This window comes from Mandrillus leucophaeus, unplaced genomic scaffold, assembly GCF_000951045.1.
Source record: "Mandrillus leucophaeus isolate KB7577 unplaced genomic scaffold, Mleu.le_1.0 Scaffold1146, whole genome shotgun sequence".
In the NCBI taxonomy this organism is placed as follows: Eukaryota; Metazoa; Chordata; class Mammalia; order Primates; family Cercopithecidae; genus Mandrillus; species Mandrillus leucophaeus.
The window spans coordinates 400,314-418,742 of record NW_012099721.1 but is presented as its reverse complement, the minus strand read 5'-3'; the positions used below and the strand labels follow the sequence as shown (position 1 = coordinate 418,742).

The 18,429-nt window shown below is 39.6% G+C and overlaps 1 protein-coding gene across 4 annotated transcripts in view; it reads right to left on the bottom strand.

The window, feature by feature from the left end:
- The window catches only part of SCHIP1 (schwannomin interacting protein 1), a 151,501-nt gene that overhangs the window by 28,676 nt on the left and 104,396 nt on the right, over positions 1 to 18,429 (bottom strand). For 3 of the 4 annotated variants that reach the window (XM_011997540.1, XM_011997530.1, XM_011997553.1), the window contains one exon: positions 3,977 to 4,095. In XM_011997540.1, the coding sequence (XP_011852930.1) occupies positions 3,977 to 4,095 (119 nt within the window). Of the gene's footprint in view, positions 1 to 3,976; positions 4,096 to 16,740; positions 17,261 to 18,429 lie in introns of those variants that run through there. The other variant, XM_011997546.1, reaches the window with a different exon arrangement.

Below are 18,429 nucleotides of genomic sequence, written 5' to 3'. Positions count from 1 at the left end.
TACCCATTCATGATAAAAATTCTTTGTAAGTTATAACTGGAAGGGAATATCATCTCATAAAGAGAATCATTAAAGAAAACATAAAATTAACATAATCTAAAATGGGAAAACAGTAGAAACATTTCATTTAATATGAGAAATTACCTAAGGATTCCAGCTACTACTATTTCTAACCGTCACTGTGTTAGGGTACCTACCTAATCCAATAAGACAAAGAAAGAAACCAGGAGCATGAGAATTGGAAATGAATAAATAAAGCTGCCATTATTTGTAGATGATATCATTGTTCAAAAATCCCAGGGAATCTACAGACAACTTTATTAGAAATAATAGGAGAGTGGAGAAGTAATAGAAGCAATAACAAAGTGGCTGGATATAACATTAGTATACGAAGTTCATTGCATTTCTGTTCACCAGCAGCAAATGAGAAAGCATTACTGAAGAGAATTTAAGATATCAGAATAGCAAGTATCTAGAAATAAATATAACAAGGGATGTGTAATATGTCTAAATGGGAAATTATAAAACCTTATTAAGAAATATCTAATAAGATCTAAATAAATGGAGAGATAGACCATATTCATGGATAGAAAGACAATGTGAAAATGTAATGCTTCCTAAATTGGTCTATAGAATCAATGCAATTACATTCAAAATTCCAAGAGAGTATTTTATTAAACTTGATTATATTATTTAAAGTTTATGTAGAGGAATAAAGAAAGCCATAACGGGCAGCATACTTCTGAAGAAAAAGAATAACAAAAAGAACTTTCCTGTCCAGATATCAGGACTTATTTTGAAGCTATTGTAATTAAGACTATATTTTGCTGCTGAGATAGAAACAATAATGAAATAGAATATATTTCCATTAATATGCAGTATCCATGGGAGTAGTCTATAAGATCAGTGAGTAAAAGAGTGATTGTTCAATAAATATGATAAAGAAATGGTCATCTATAAGGAAAACGATCAAATTTGACTTCTTCATCCCATATTAAGAAATCAATTTTTGATTGATTGCAGACTTTTAAAAACTCAACACTTTCAACTCTTGGTAGGAAGTCTAATGAATGTCTATTGGATCTTGGGGGAGAAGAAAATTTCTTACACAAGATACAGAAAGCCATTGATTAGAGAAGTTTGATAAAATTCAGTATAAAATTAACCCATAAAATTAATAACTTATGGTCATAAAACACATATTAAAAAAGTGAAAAACAAGTTACAACTTGGGAGATGATATATACAATACATACAATGTATTAAACATTAGTATCATGACTGAAGAACTTCGATAAGTCGATGAGAAAAGCATAAGGAATCCAACAGCAATTTGGCATAGGACCCAAACAGATACTTCACAGAAGAGGAAAAAAAATATGGCTAATATACGCAATAAAAATAATTTTATACCTATTCAATTCACAAAAACTTAAAAGAAATTGGCAATATCAAATGTTAGCAATGTTATGGATCCACAGGATCTCTGAAACATTGATGGCAGGAGTATGACTTGTTGCAACCATGTTGGAAAACAGTTTGACATTATATTCTAAGTGTAAACATTCATGTATTTTCCTAGTAATTCCACCCCTAGGTATGCCCCAAAGAGAAACGCTTGCATATGTACAGCAAAAGACATGTACAAGAATGTTTGTAAGTAGCATTGTTCACAAGAGCAAAACCTTTGAAACAATCCAGTGCCCATTATCAGGAGAGTGGCCAAATAAATTGTGGTATATTCACACACTGGAATACAAATGCAGTACATGGGGAAAAAGCAGGCAATTCTAATTTCAGGACAAAAAAAATAAAATTTCTCAAGTAACCATAGTTTACTACATGGTTCAGTGAGAATAATGCATAATCTACACTTGATCTTAGCTAAAAGGCCGAGAAGCGATGAATAATGCATTATCTTAATAATGTAAACATTAAATAGCTATTTGACTCTAAATTATGAAATTACTCTAAAGGAAGAATAGAAGAGATGAGAGTCTTTGGGAGGGCTATAAAAAAAGCTAAATCACTGTTTTTTTTATAGTAGATAGTCTGATGGTTAAAATAAAAACTAAGAAGATAAGCATTTTATTTAGAGATATGTAGGTAAATACCAGAAGAAACAGTTAAGAAGTAAAAAGTTATTACTTCTGGAGAGTGGGACAAGGATAATATAAATATACCTGGAGTATACATATATACACACACACGGAGACACATATACATATGTATACATCCATATATACCTATGTACATATACATGTATATGGGTTATATATATGTACATAGGTGTATGTGTGTGTGTGTGTGTGTGTGTGTGTGTGTATATCATTGATTTTCAAAACCAAAACCTCTCATTTGTAACAGGGATATGACATTGTTGAACAGACAGATTGGGCTTCTAAAAGAAGAAATTTTGGCACTCTGGGAAATATCAGAGTGCAGCGGCAGAGATCTGTTAAGATGATATGGTCCAATGCTCTCATTTCACAAAAATGAAGAAAATGAGACATGGTAAAACTAAGTAAATTGTTAAAGTCTCAAAATTAGAAAAGTACTAGGACTAATCCTCAGACCTCCAGGTTCCTAGGCCAAAGCGTCTTCTGCCACATCTAACTGGGAGGGGAAAGAGGTGCTCCCAAGGGAAAGGGGAGGGCTGACCATCCAGTTCTGGAGGGATATGTAGGAATACAAGGGAATGTTCTGAGACAGAACTGGCACCCAGCTGAGGAAGAGATGCTGGAACACTGCCTGGTGAAACTGGCGTTCTTGTCTTGATGTACTGATCTGCCTGCAGTGCCTCACAAATAGGTGTATATGTGAGTATGTGTCTGCTTTCTGATTGTTGCTGATTTAGAATCTCTCAGGATAAGACAGTAGTACAAGCCTTACTGAAAGCCATATGGAATACAGATAGATATTTTAGAAATGCCTAGTTCCAGGCCTCACACGAAGACATGGAAGAAATATGTTGGTTAAATGGATGCATAAATACTATAATTTGTTTCCAACGCCTAGCTGAAGATGGTAAAATAACTGAGTATTTTAACAGAGTATATTTGCTTTTAGCCCAAAGGAAGACTGAGAGGAAACAGACATTTGAGGAGTGAGGTGGAGACCATGAGAATGCCGATAGGTCATCAGTTAGTATATCTTAGTAAAAACGTTCTACGCGCTTTCATCACTCGGAATACCCGTATTTGTAATGCCTAACTTTGCAGACTGTCTGTACTTTCACTAATCAAAGTAACCTATGGAATGGCAGCATGAATATCACAGCTGAGGCTTCACAGAAATGGAGGATCTTGAGCCTCACCTAGATCTACTGAATCAGAGTCTTCATTTTAACAAAATCCCCAGATGATTCATAAGCACATTAAAGTTTGAGAAACTCTGGCCTATAGCACTGTTTTTTTGGATAAAATTATAATTTAAATATGTCTTACTTGGAATTAGAAGCTATGCAAATGACCAATAATATCCTGAAATAAATTAAGATAAAGAAAAACCACCTGGAGGACAGGTTAAGAACTGTAATAAACATTGAATGATCAAAGCGGGAATTGCATTTCTCAGTTATGAGTATTTATTGCAATCAAATGTGTCAGGGGGGTGATTCTGGGTGATCTGTGACTGCTTAATGGGAAATTTGGTAGTCTGCCACATGTCTCTAATCATAAGTCAGCTTGCTTAGGAGTGTGGCTTGATTCCTCTATCAGTGTACAACATCAGTATTGTGTCTAGAAAAAAAATGGAATATAAAAATCTGACCTCAAGTAGCTGGGCAATGAGCCAATAACAACAATAATAACAACAAAGAAACGAACAAACAAGTGGGGAAGGGTCTAAAACCCATTATGCGAGGGGAAAAAAAAAAAAAAACTATGGAAGATTTAAAAGCCATTTTTTATTAGAATAATCAAGTGACAAAATCCACTGTGTACATATCAGAAATTCAACTCAAAAGAACACTCACCGGGAAGAAAGGCTTGGCTTCCCACTTTTGCTACAGCTGGTATAAATTCCTGGGCCATCATCAAAGAAGCTTCCAAGTGCCAACTTCTGTCTGATAGACTCTCTCTCATTTTTCTGTGCCTAAAATTTCAAGAAAACAAAAAATGCTGATAAGTGGGCAGATATAGCACAACCACAGGCAGTCTAACTTGTTAAGTTTCTTAGAACTGTAACATTAGATGAAAAACAAATAAATAGGCTGCAGCACAAGAGCATTTGAATTATTAAAAGCTGAAATTTTACCAGTCTCTCTGGCTTGAATTTCAATTCTTCAGAGCTCATTCTAATCTCTAGTCTAAGTAATCACCATCATGGTACTCAATGATTTTCACCAGGATAGAACTACATTATTTGTCACTGCAATCTTTCTTCTTCTTACCTGCTAGGTATAGGTAAAGTTGTGGAGGGCAAGTACTTTCTCCTGAATCAAATCACTTCGATCCCAAATGTGCCCTTTCCCTGATCTTGTCTTCTCTCTGCTTTACATGTCCCTTTAGCCAGCCCATTTTCTCTATGGCAAGAACAGTAATTCACTTCACCAACATGCAGCCTCTGGGATCTGGCAGATGCCACAATAAGGCCAGAAGAGAATCCAGGACAAGACAGACATAGCACCTGCCTCCATGCAGCTTACAGTCTTGTCAGGGACTCTTGGTTCCATTCAAGGGCAAGCCTCATCTCACCAGGTTTTAGAATGTGAGAAACCTTGATAATAATGTCTGGAATAGCTGGAGAATTCTAGCTGGGCCCATCTGTTTCATATTTTGAAGGGAGGTCAGGTCAGTGTGCATAGGAAAAGGATTTGGTAAACTACACTACTGTGATCCTTTGGATATGTTTACAATGCTTGGCTTCTCATTAAATGCCCCATAAAAACTCACCATGCTGAACTTTTACACCCTTTAAACAACAGGGGAGAAGATTAAAAATGATTTCCTTGGTTAAAAATGAAACTACTACAAAAAAACAAACAACATGAGTCAAAAATCCTGGGCTGAGGATGAAATTTTAGTTTTGTGAGATGACAAAGGCTTTGAGAAGTAACATTTCATGCACTGAGCGAGGGCTTGAAGACCACACTGAGCAAATTATATTACAAAATGCAGGTCATGTGACTGGGTGTGGCTACTAAAGGCTTGGTGATGCCTTCATTCTCCCAGAAGGAGGTTCTGGAGCATCACTGTGTCACAATGACAAAAGGCACAGCCTGTTGGAAGGGCACACTGAAAATAACTTCATTCCCAAGTGAAGGACAGTATACAATAGGTTAAGGCTGCTCTGTCTAATATGGTAGTTATTAGTCTCATGTGGCTATTTGCATTTCAACTTAAGAATTAATTAATTAATATTAAAAATTCAGCTCCTCAGGCACACTACCTCATTTCAAGAGCTCAACCATCACAGATGGTTAGTGGATATTGTACTAGACAGCACAGAATAAAATACATGACAGCAAAGTACAGCTAAGACAGTGGTTCCGAAGATCCAGCTTCTACAGGCTGCATTAGAATGCCCCAGGCTCTAGTGCCAGATATTTAATTTCAACAGGTTTGAGAACTAGTTCGAAGAAACCTCATCTCTACTCTCCTTTTCTCTCACACTTTTTAATCCTTGGACACCATAAGCATTCTTTCAACTGTACACACTTAGCGATTATCTCTGTCTATATATATAGCACCCCATTTTAGCGTGTATCAATGAAACTGCATCATACTAGGAGCTAGCATATGTGTGTGTGTGTGTGTGTGTGTGTGTGGTACAGTCATAAAGTGAAAGACTACTTTTATACAGATTTTTTTTTTTTTTTTTACAGATGTGAAAGACTGCTTTCATAGTTCTTATTTTTTGCTGGGCTAGCATAAAACCGAGCCTTAAGAAAGCAACCATAAGGTTATAGAGGGAAGCAAGAATGCCTTTTATTTCAGAAACCACTTGCAACTGTACTGCTTGGAACCTTAATTAGGGCAAACCACCTTTCCGAATATGCAAGGCTGGCACTTGGGATGGTCCAGCCAAAACAGAATCACATCACTTGACACCTTTATTTAAAACAAGTTCATTTCAAATCCCCGTATCTGCCAGGCAGATTTTGTACAGTCAGTGAACCTATTTCTCAATCCGTATCACAGACAAAAGAGATTCTCACCAAAGTCTTCAACAGGCAGAAGACTGTTGAGTATAGCTGAATATCCAAATATAAAATCAGTAGATAGCAACATGAATGTTAAGGATTAATGTTGAACACACGCTGGCCCGACATTAGCCTAGGGTCTAAAACAGGCTTTAAAGAAAACACTTATCCCAGGGTATGAAGGTGTGAAGATACCCTTGATTCCATGTCTATCTTTCTTGATAAACTAGAGCTACAGATATTGGGAGAGGCCTTACAAATATTTCCATTTACATTAATTGCAGTTCTTTACACCTGAATACTTCATTAACAGTTTAAAGAGGACTGTTGTATAATACACTCTTTCCCCCTCTCTCCTTCTCTTTCTGTCTCTGGATACCACTGAACAAATCAAGAAAAGCATAAAGAATATAAACATCACCCATAATCCCACCACTTAGAGAGAGATGATTGCTAACATTTTAGTATATTTCCTCCTAGTTTTTATCATATGTGTGTATTATTTTCCTTTTTATAAAGTTGAGATCATATTGTTTATTATATTTTCAGAATTGCCCTTGTATCACTTCAAATTCTTTAAAAACATAATTTTAAAATCTTTAAAAAATTTTTCCTCCAGAAAAGCCAGAAAGGAATAAAAATACAATCTTTAATGGCTGCATATCATTCTATCCTATGGAGTTACCCTCTATGGTTAGCCATTTGGGTTGTGTTAAATTAAAAATAACATGGAAGTTAGCCTCTTTTTTTTTTTTTTGGTGAGATGCAGTCTCGCTCTGTCGCCAGGCTGGAGTGCAGTGGCGCCATTTTGGCTCACTGCAACCTTCACCTCCCAATTCTCCTGCCTTAGCCTCCCAAGCAGCTGGGACTACAGGCTCGCGTCACTATGCTCAGCTAATTTTTGTATTTTTAGTAGAGACGGGGTTTCACCATGTCGGCCAGGATGGTCTCAGTCTCTTGACCTGATGATCCGCCTGCCTCAGCCTCCCAAAGTGCTGGGATTACAAGCGTAAGCCACCGTGCCCGGCCAGAAATTAGCCTCTTTACATAAATGCCTGCCCACATGTCTGATTATTTCCTCAGGATTAGTTCCTGGAAGTGGAATTAGCAGATCAGCTGAGTGTGAACATTTGTTGAGGCTCTTGACACATTTTGTCACATTGCTCTCAAAAAAAGCTGTTCCAATCCACACGCCCGCCAGCAATGTAAGAGGGTGCAGCTTTCACTACATCCTGGCTAACACTGAAATTTTCACTTAAAAAAAAAGGTTTTAAAAAATTTGATAGGCAAAAAGTAATGTTTCTAAATTTTAATTTCTTTGATTACTAGTTAGAGTAAATATTTAAATGTTTTAGTGACTGTACTTTCTTTTCTCTGAATTACTTATTCCTAGCTTTGCTTATTTTTCTACTAAGGTCTGAGAATTTTAAACATTTTATAGTAGAGTATTTGTCCTTTTGAGTTTCAACCGTAAATGTTATGTAGTTAAGTCAATAGCTTGCTTCCTCTGTCATGCTGTCAGTGGCTTTTGTGCTTGGAAAACTCTTCCCAGTCCAGAGGCAAAGGATCTCACTAGATGCGGGAAGATTAAATGAGAAAACTTAGGTAAATTACTTAGCAGCTGTACCCGACCTGTGGTAATGTAAATCTGTGATAGACGGTAGCATTATGGTTCATACTCCAATTTCTGCTTTGAATATGAGGAAACTGCGGGAGATGAAAGGTTACCATACTGTTAGGCAGGAGCAGTAGGATCCAAGTCCATGCTTTCTAATCCCAGATCTTTCTGCTTTTTCACATCACTTTTCCACATGAAAGAGTAAGGTGTTCAGACTAATAATAATGGTAGGTACCATGTAGGGGATAAAATGTGGCACAAAGAGTTATGGGTCTACTTCTTCCCTGAGATGGATGTGACGTTTTCTCACAAAAAGAGAAAACACTGGCAAAGCATACATACCACAGGCTAAATCATAACCACAGATATCCACAATACAAATATCTTCTCATCAGGATCACTCTCCTTACCATCACTGCTCAATGTTAAAATGTAACAATGAGAACCTAATTTTCTTTCAGTTGCCCACATGTGTAAAATATATGTGTGTGTGGTTTCAAAGACGGTTTATTCTCTGAGGAATTATACCTGCAAGGCAAATACGTCTTCCACCAGCCCCCTCAATCCAGCCAAGCCCAAGACGCTCCAGGGTGAGAAACAGCCAAGGGTACAGGAAAAGGAAGAGGCTGACTCAAAACACCACTGTCAGGTTGCACTTATGACAAGCAGAGCCTTGTCCACTCCTAAAACAGCCTTGGGAAATACCCTCATAAAACAAAAGTACGACATCTAAAATTGGTATTGCTAGCAAAAGCAAAGGGCAACTGAGGAATAGGGCTCATCACTATCAGGCAGAAAAGCTATTCAGGCCCCAGATGAAAGCAAAAATATGATTAGAAACTCACCGCTATTCAGCCCCAGGAAGTTTTTGTCCTCATCTGTCGCTAAATTCCCTACTGCCACCCGCTGTGCCTGAGCAGATAAGGCTCACAATGACTTTCAATGACGCCATGCAAGCCACCATGATCTTAGAACACAGATCATTGAGCGCTTGTAGACTCTGAACACCAACGCTCAGCCTTTCCTGATGTGCTCTGTTCTACTGCAAATCCCCAATCTGGACAAGAACAAAGAGGGGCATTCAGTAATGAAATAAAAAGCAAAATGTTCCGCATGGGTAGGTATCATCTCTCTTCAAATCTAATATGTCCCCAGGACCTTTCCATACTTTTTTTTCGGCATATGGCATGGCCCCATCCCTTACACACCAAGATCATTCCTGCATCCCCTCCCCAGGTTCTGCCTTCCTGCCTCTGGCCCAGCCCACCTTACTAGCAGCATTGTGGTGTCTCTGAAGCAAGAAGCCTTCAGCATGCTAATCTCCACGTAAATTTACAAGTGGAAAATTGGGTGTTTTCTGCATTTTCAAAATCTATTTAATTGACAAACTGTATTTTTTGTGGGAAAATCGGCGGGGGTAGGGGGGTGGGTGGGCTCTAGGGCTCTCAGGAACACACTTCAGGAAATAACAGCCTAAACCTGAACCTAAAGCCATCTGGTGCTTAGGACACAACAAGCAGCTGCTTCCTTCTGAGTCCTGCACAGATGATAAAACCTACAGAGGCGGAAAGGGCCTGTCAGACCAAGAGGAAAGGGCTCCTCAAACTCCCCTGAGGATGAATGGATTTAAGGAAACCTGGCCTAGGGAATCAGGGGATCCAGTAGATGAGAAAGGCACAGAGGTGGGAATAAAAGCAGATGTAAGATTTGGAGCAGGAACAGTTGTAGGCCTGGACAAGATTCAGCTGTGGGAAGGAGGAGTGGGAGAAAGAAAAGTGTTTCCCCCAATTTTCTGTCTTTCTGCTCTTCCCCGCATTGAGCTTCCCGTCCTCCCAGATGCATTTGTTTCTCACTTTTCACTCTTTGCCACGGGAACTGAAATAGACTTTTAAAAATTATTGGATGTACTTGTTTTATAATGCTCATTGTCTCAGTACTAATTCACTAATAACCCCTACAGATACCACGTCTAGCATCCTCTTTTTCACACTGCTAAGTTGTTACCTGGTGCAATGCTTCTCAGGCTTCAGGGTACTTATGAGTCACCTCAAGATCTTGCTAAGATGCATGTTCTAAATCAGAGACAGGGCCGGAGACTCTGCGTTTCTAATAAGACCCAGGAATTGCAAAAGGTTAGAGGTTTTGCAGATCTTCTCTAAGGTTAAGAGGCCTCACAGGCCTTGACTGCTCTTTCTCTGTCTTCTACACTGGTGTTACCTGCAGGCCTCAGGAAGTGCTTGTTAAAGCAATGAAGTAAATACTTGCCACCAATGGTAAAAAGGTAAAAAGTTTTTTGCCATTGACAAAAAACTTCCTAAGGATTATGGGCTGCATCATCCCAGAAGCTGATGAATACACTGGTCCCCCGTGGCCCAGAAAGGAACTCAGGATGCCAGGGGTTGCTGGGACACTGGTCGGCCAAGTGGAGACCAGGGAGGAGCATGCATGTGCGCGTGCACAGACACACACACACACACACACACACACACACACACACACACCCTCTCTGTCACACATTTCTTTAAGCCAATAGCTCTCAAACTTGATTGACTGTGCAAGAGGATTACCTGGAGGGCTTGTAAATACACAGTCTATTTTTCTTTTTCAAGAAAGTCTGGGGTGGAGGTGAGAATGTGCATTTCTAACAAGTTCCCAGATGCTGCTGATGATGCTAGCATAGGCACTTTGAGAACCACAGCTTTAAACAAATTGAGCAGATCAAGTAGCTAGATGAAACACAGGGTTGGTTCTTCTGTAATTGAGCATACATCTGTTCCATGTGGCATGGCCAGACTCTGGAGCCAGGTGGATTTCATTTGTAGCAGCCTGGCCTCTGCCAAGGCCTTACCAGGATGCTTGTTTTGAAGCAATTAATGATCCCCTTGCTTCAGTGCAATCTATTGCCTAGTGATATCTGGCATCATCACCATTAGCAGCATCTGCCAGGGAACGTAACTGGGATTCTGAGGCTCTCTCTTCCTTTAGGAAAGTGGTAGTCGCTCTTCTTTCTTTCCCCAGCTTGAAAGACAGCTTTATTCTAACATTTATAGGCAGCATTACAGTGTGAGGAGTCTGAAGCTCTTAAACATTATGAACCAGAAGTATAGAACTTGTTTGTTATGTAAATGTTATTAATTTTCTTTGAAACGAAAAGGCCAAAAGAAAACCAAAATACACTGACAGTACTTTCTAATTATTTTCTCACTGAGACAAATCATGAATTTGTCACTAGACCAGAATATAAAAACAGCATTCCACAAGAAAAGAAATTGTATGCTGTTGAATGTCAAGTGCATAAATGCTTGCACCATGCAGGTTATTTTAAATTCTTGAATCTTATTTTATCCCCTGGGTAGTGCTTTTTAATTGGTAGTGGAAATATAAGTTAAAAAATAGTATCTTTCAATTGCATCACTGAACGGATAGTAAGTCAGGACACTTTCTTTTCATTGTGTGTTTCTGACATTTTCCATTTCAGTCACTTACACTAAATATCCAGAAAGGTCAAGATGAGCTGCCAAATACAGGTTTCCCGAAAAGGTGTTGAAATTTCTTATCTTTGCATCCTCGTACCAACCTGCCTGAACACATTTCCTTAAATAAGTGATAGCCTGGGCTGCTGGGCAACGTTAAGGCTTTTGGGGGTAAACTGCTCAGGACCTGTACCCGTGAGAGAGCTGGCCTCGGATATCTAAAGCCCAGGATGGGGACCCAAGGGGAAGGACTCTGGGGCCCTGCGTCTTCTGACACCTATTTTACTTGCGTATTGGCTGACATCAAAAGAACTGGGATGCCAGTCCAGAGAATGCAGATATTTATTTACAATTAGTCTAACTGTGAGGATGGTTTTGCCTAGTGTTGACTGCATTCCTTCTTATGCTATAGGGAAGCGACATACACAGAAGCAGGCAGATAGAAGTGCCACTGCACAAGAGTCCATAGCACTTGAATATTTTGATTGTGAAGGTAAGCAAAGGTATTTAACCAACACCTACGGTAAAGTTCAGTAGCCACTTAGAATGGGAACCTTGCTGAAAGTAAAGGAGTCTAAGGTGCAGTCTACAAAGATGGCTACTGTAGAGAAGGTGTTTCAACATTAACTCCTCAAGGGATACGGTGGAAAACTGAATGATTTTCCCCCTCTGCGAGCACCATATCCAAAACACAAACTGCTGGGAATGAACCTGAGCTCATTCTACTTCTCACATGATTGCCTACCAGAGAATACTTTTTAGCCCAAGACAGTGTTATCTGGCAAACCTATTTTTAACAGGTGCCATTTTAGAAGCCTGGAAACCCATCACAGTCATTCAGTATCACTGTCAGGAACACAACAGTCCCAAACACTTACTGCATGGTTATGAAACAGCCAAGCCTTAATCAGCAGCCAGGAAGCTGGTGTCCTCAACCTTCTGTGTCAGAATGGACCTAGGATCCAGGGGAGGTAGACACAGACTCATGGCCAGAAAGAAGGTGGGGAGGAGGATTTAGAGTCACGAAGACCCTGCTTAACACGTTGACTCTGACATGACTACGAGTTACTGAGACTCTTTGAGCCTCAGTTTCTTCTTCTGCAAAAAGAAATAATATCTATTTTTTGGTTATTTTAATAATTAAGTGAAATACTATATAGAAAGTGCTTGGCGCTGTGCCTGGCACAGAGAGAAAATTTATAAAGTAGTAGCTGTTATTACTATTAAAAGGAAGGGGTGGGGAAGGTAGTGAGAAGAATGGAGAAAGGGAGAGAAAAGGAGCCTGAAATATCTGGAACAGGTCCATTTACAAATACATAAAGTGAATTAGTGATTGTCAGAGGCTGAGAGAAGAAAGGATTTGGGAGTGACTCCTGATGGGTACAGGGTTTCTTTGTGGGGTGACGAAAAATTCTGGAATTAGACGATGGTGTGCACAGCCTTATGAATATACTAAAAACCATCAAAGTGTACACTTTAAAATGGTGGCTTTTATGTGTGTGAATCATATCTCAATTTTTTAAAAAGCCATACACATACACGAAAATGAGGAGAACTGGAAGCCTAATGGAAACTAGCGAGGAGAAGGGAAAGAGACAAAGTAGAGAGTGCTGGAGAAGACGACCATGACATGGAAAGGGGCGTGTGTATGCATATGTGTGTTCACGTTTGTGCGCATGTGTGTGTGACAACAAGAATACATTTAACACACTTGCCTTTCACTGGAAATTCTAGTTACCTGAAACAACCCACTCCCTGACCAGGCTGGCTAACCGAGCTGTGCCAACAGGGTGATATGATAAGAAACCTGAACCACGAGCCAGGGAGCTTTACATTTATAACATCTAAGACCGATCAGGCTAATTCTTTCCTTTTAAGAAAAGGAGACCCTGGCCCACAAAGCGGAAGAGATTTTTCCCAGGTGGCTGAGGTGGGGCTAGGTCCCAGCCTTCGGTAACTTAACATGGTTCTTCAAGCGTATTCAGCCCTCGCAGGCAAGAAAACGTGAGGGTTAATGGAGGTCGACGGCTGCTTTTCCTCAGTAATTGTGTGGGGAGGGCAGAGCGCTTGTCTGGAATGGCAGCTGGCATTCTGTGTTCCTGTTTATTGCAGTTTATCTCAAGCAGTCATTTCCATTCACCTTTTAAAAAAAACATGAGGCGCAGCTGTGGCTTCACTTTAAATATTGTTCCTTCCAGCCTTTTAATTTTTTCACAGGGTCCTCCCTAATCTTTCACCATAATTGGATGCACAACACTCGAGACGGCACCCCTGAGAAACAAAGCAAAGCGAGCGGCTGGCCCGGCCCTGGGCCCACTCACCGCCCTGCTGTCAGCTCCCTGATTCTGTGCATAGTGGCCTAGGAACAGAAGGCAATACCAGCTTCCCTGCATTTTCTCTGCTCTGGGACAAAGTTGGAGCCAGTCTTCTGCCATATTCTACATTAAATTTTCCCGATTTCCTTTTCTCTCTCTCCATTAGTGTCATTAAGATCTTTCCCTGCCCCAAGAATGTACACGTGAACAACTCTCGTGTTTAAGGTACACATTCCTGGGGCAGGAAAAGATCTAAATGGCTGCACACTTTAGAAGTCCACACCAGCTATCTGGACACTCCAGGCAGCATCATGTGGTTTGCTCCTTTAATGCCTCCCACATTGGGGCTGTCAGCTCCTGGAGGGAAAGCTCAGTCCCCCTTTGGTGATCCTAGCGCCACGCACAGTGCCAGGAATATGAGAGGGCTCTTGGTAAGTGATGGTGGAATGGATGAGGACACTGACTTAGATGCTGCGTACCATGTTGGTCCTGAAGACAATCAGCTCTGTGGTTCTTTATCAGGGGATCAGAAGTTGCTCACAGCAGGGCAGGGAAATAATGGGCTGAACGCGTACACCTCGGATTCTGCTAAGGTCTGCACTTTTCTTCTTAAACACTACGATCTGTTTTCTGTTGAGTGCAGTTTTACTATTACTACTGAATAAACCAGAGGTCCTTAATGAAACATTTTTCTTACAATCAAAACCTTCCCCACGGAAAAGGAACAGATGCATAATCTTTTTCTTCCTTTGCTTTGGTGGAATCTAATTTTAGTCATCAGAAAGTGACCTTTCCCCTTGAAGGCTGTTTGTCTGACTTCAAAACAACTCTGTAAAATAATCCCTATACACATGTGGTATTTATTAGTGCGACTAGTTCAGGGAATTCTATGGTACCTAAGCAGGGGTGTATCAAATTTTTAATTGTTTTTGACAACTGACCTCAAAATGGGGTGAAAGTACCACACAATATAAAAAAAATTACAACTTTTACTTATATTTATATTTTAAACATTTTATTCTTTAAAATGTCTATTCATATGTATATCTTTTATATATACATATTATATTTTATAGTAGTCGGTGCTATTTCTGAATAAAATATATGTATATTACAGGCATGGACTCAAAACCATCTTACTGATAAATGCAAGGTCAAAAAAGCCTGCAGAGCCCCACTTTATGGCATCTAATTTAATTTTCTACTTAGCCAACAAAACAGCAAAAACATTAGAGAAAATAATTAGAAAAGGAAGATTCTAATAGGGAAAGTCATTTTTAGACTAGGTAACTATTTTCTTATTCCTCATATTTTTAAAAAAGCATATGTTGCCCTGTTTCACTAGAAGCTCATAGTAAAATTATAAAGAGTGGGTTTAAAGAGGGATAATTATAATGAAGTCTTCATAATAATCACAATACATATAAAAATTTGAAAGCACTTTGCCTGAGAAAGGTATTTAAAAGGCTGGAATGAGAAAAGAACAATGTTTAAGGTCTGGAACACAATGAACTGATCTCTGAGCACTCCACACATCTAGAAGGTTTATCTCGCAGTTTTTTTTTTACTAACCTATCAGATACTGAAATCATATGCGGCATTCTACTGCCTTAGTTAGATAATGGGTTACACAGTGCAATTCTGTTTTGTTGTTGTTGATGTTTTAAAGCTCCTTGAGCCTTACATGTCTGTAGCTTTAGTCAGCCCTGTCTCAGGTTGCTGGTGTATCATTGCTCACTTATTCCAGGCATCTGGGTTCTCTCTCTGTTTCTAAGTAGAAGAAAACTACAGCGGTGATGACTTCATTGTTAATGCATTAATAATGGTATGTCTTTCATTTTTCCTAAGTGCAAACTGACCTATACTTTTCTATTCGAGAAATAGTTTGACAGAGGAAACCATGACCAGTTTTTTGACACTGAAAACAGCAGAAGTATGATATAGCTACACTTGTTCTGCGGAGTTGGATAAGCAATCTGGCTCTTATGGCAGAGTGTCCCAAGCATCTTTTGCACACCACTTCCGGTAGAAGCGGACAGCTGAGAAGCGTTACGGTTATAAGACTCAGCGAACTATCACCTTGGGTTCTCATTCCTGTCTTGGGGATCACAAGGGATGAAAAACACAAAGGGCAACATGGCAGGTCACTGAAACCTCTTTTACATATTTAAGTTTCAGCTTCTGGAGAAAGAACATAAGCTGTTGTGAACTGCTCGAGGAAGTACAGAATATACTTAAAACAGTCCCCACACTCACACACACACACACGTATGTATATAAGATATAAACTACTAGATTTTACATTACTATATGTAAGGCTCTATCATGACAGAAGCTTCTTTCTATATCTCGCTCCAGGGAAAAAAGTTAGTGATGTATTTGATCAAATTAAAAATCAAGTAGCAAGTTTTACTGTTCTATCATTAACTGATATTTGCCTCTGAGGTAAAGGGGTCTTCATTTTCAGGCCCATGATGCAAGAGCTTTTATTCTTCACGTTATGCCATGTTGTGAACTACACTTGACTTATGGCAAATAATGAAGAGGGAAGGACACAGTGTGTGTTTTAGGCTTCTGTGGACAGATAAGCATATACTTGTAGTTTAATTTCATGACCTCACCCATATAACTAAAGCTATTTTTACTCGGGCCTGTGATTACCAGAACATTACCACATAAAACATTCTTAAAATATATTTACTGACTTTCAAAAAAAAGGCAGGCAAAAGATGAACAGATACTGTATCAACTTCTAAAAATCCCAAACATGTTAACTGAAACTTGATAGTTTTCATTGTCAATAAAATCAAACAAAAAATTGGAAAAATAGGTTAAACATTCTAGTAATTATTTTTTGTCAGAGAACCGTAAATACGTCAGTAATTTTTAAAAAATTCCTTCACATAAACAGCCTGCCTAGCAGTTAAATGCATAATAGAATTTTTTCAACTTCAGAATAACAACATGTGTGTTTTAGTTCCTGCTGTAACATATTAATGAATATAAGCTGGGAAAAGCAGAAAGAGCTTTCCTAGTTTAATGCATTTGATTCTGTGCATTTAGTTTTTCCTGACTATATTATGGCAATAGCCACTGAATGTGGAATTTGGCCACTCCTCAAGGGTGATCTTTCTTCCAGTTAGAAAAATGGTCCAATTGTTTATAAACAAAAGAGCTCTCCCCCCTTACCTTTTTATAATTCCCCTCCATATCCAATGAGGATTCTTGACTGATGATGTCATCCATTCCATCACTGTCCAAATTCATCCTTTAACTCTTTAGAATTTCACTTAAGAAATAACCTCCCATGAATTCTGATAGGCTGATATGCCAATTGCCCAGTTCCCTGGTTACTGCTCATGCTGACATGGAGAGCTGGCTAAGAGGCTGTGCCCAGCCGTGTGTGTTCTTGCCCTGCTCTGCCCCAGAGACACCGCCCCGCCCAGCTCCCCGGCCTTTCCTTGCTCTGGCACCGGGCAGCTGCTGTTCTCTGAGGCTCACTCTGCCCCTGACACTTGGCTTGCTGACTCCGGCCTTCCAACCATCTGCTGTCACCTTCCCCTGAATGATCCCGCCCCAATTCCTCTCCACAGCACCTTTCCTGTTCCCAAGAAAGGAAAAGAGAGGCACTCAGCTTCAGCCCCGCTGATTCAACTCCCCTGTTCAGGGCCGAGTGTGGACTGGAGCTCTGTGAGGAAACTAGCAATCTGAACCAGGGGTAGATTGTGTGGGATAAAAATAGATGTGAAAACTTCCAGCCCAGCCGACTTCACTACTGAGTTAAAAGCTGGGTATCCCATGACAAAATGAAAACAGTATAATTTAAAGGCTGACCTGTAACACAGATGTTTGCTTTTTTCCCCCTAAACTGATCATTTCTTAAAATCACATGTAAAAGTCTCATCTGGTAGGATCTCCAGGACGAGACTGAAACTCACTTCCAACACAGAGGAGGCCCTTTCTGCCCAGGAGCAGCGCTTTGTTCTATTAATATAGGCAACAGAAAAAGATCCATCAACTTTTCTTTAAAAGTCAACCAGTGGCGGGCTTTTTCACAAAAGCAAATGTTCTTTTCTGCTGCTCTCTTTACACTTTTCCCATGGCTTCTGGTTTTGTTTACAGGCTTTACTAAAGAGAGGGAAAAGGCCCACAGCTGGAGGATGTTTTGCAAGACGCAGACAAGCAGAAGTGCACACACAAACACACGCTCATCAGGATCAGCTTACTACTGTCATAAACTACAAATTATGCCCACTATTTATTTCCAAAAAATAAAGCTACTGTTTGCAGGAGAAATAGGTCAGAAAAGAATTCAAAGGGCAAGCCTTCATTCAGCAACACCATCTTACACTGTGACAAGCTTAGATAGAAAGCAGCAAGTATATCAGTCAATAAATTTTCCAATATAGATTCTTGTGCAACCACAACACTGTTAAGAACAGAGTTCTAAAAGCAAAAAGGCCATTCAAGATAACCTTTTGGCATCTGAACCTCTGCTGACATGCTCACCTTCAGTGTCTACTTATTTCTCTCCACATTTTTTTAAATTCAATTTGTAGAAGACTTGTGGCATAAATGTGTCTCAAGGTAGTTTATAATAGCCCTACTTCTATAAAGGAAATACTTCCCTCTGTAGCCCCGAGCCAAAGTGAAATCTTCCCTTTACTCCATTCTCATTGCCCCACCTCAGTTCCGAAAAGAATTAATTGCATGTTTGTCAGATGTTACAGTAACAAGTTGTCTCTCATGAACCACATCTGCATTTGGGCAGGGTTTTCTCTGGAAAAGATCTCCCTTGTCTTACTCTCCTCCAAACCCCAGGACCCTCACTTCAGATGGGGGTCCCGCTGTCTGCATGCAGGCAGCCCAGAATGCTTC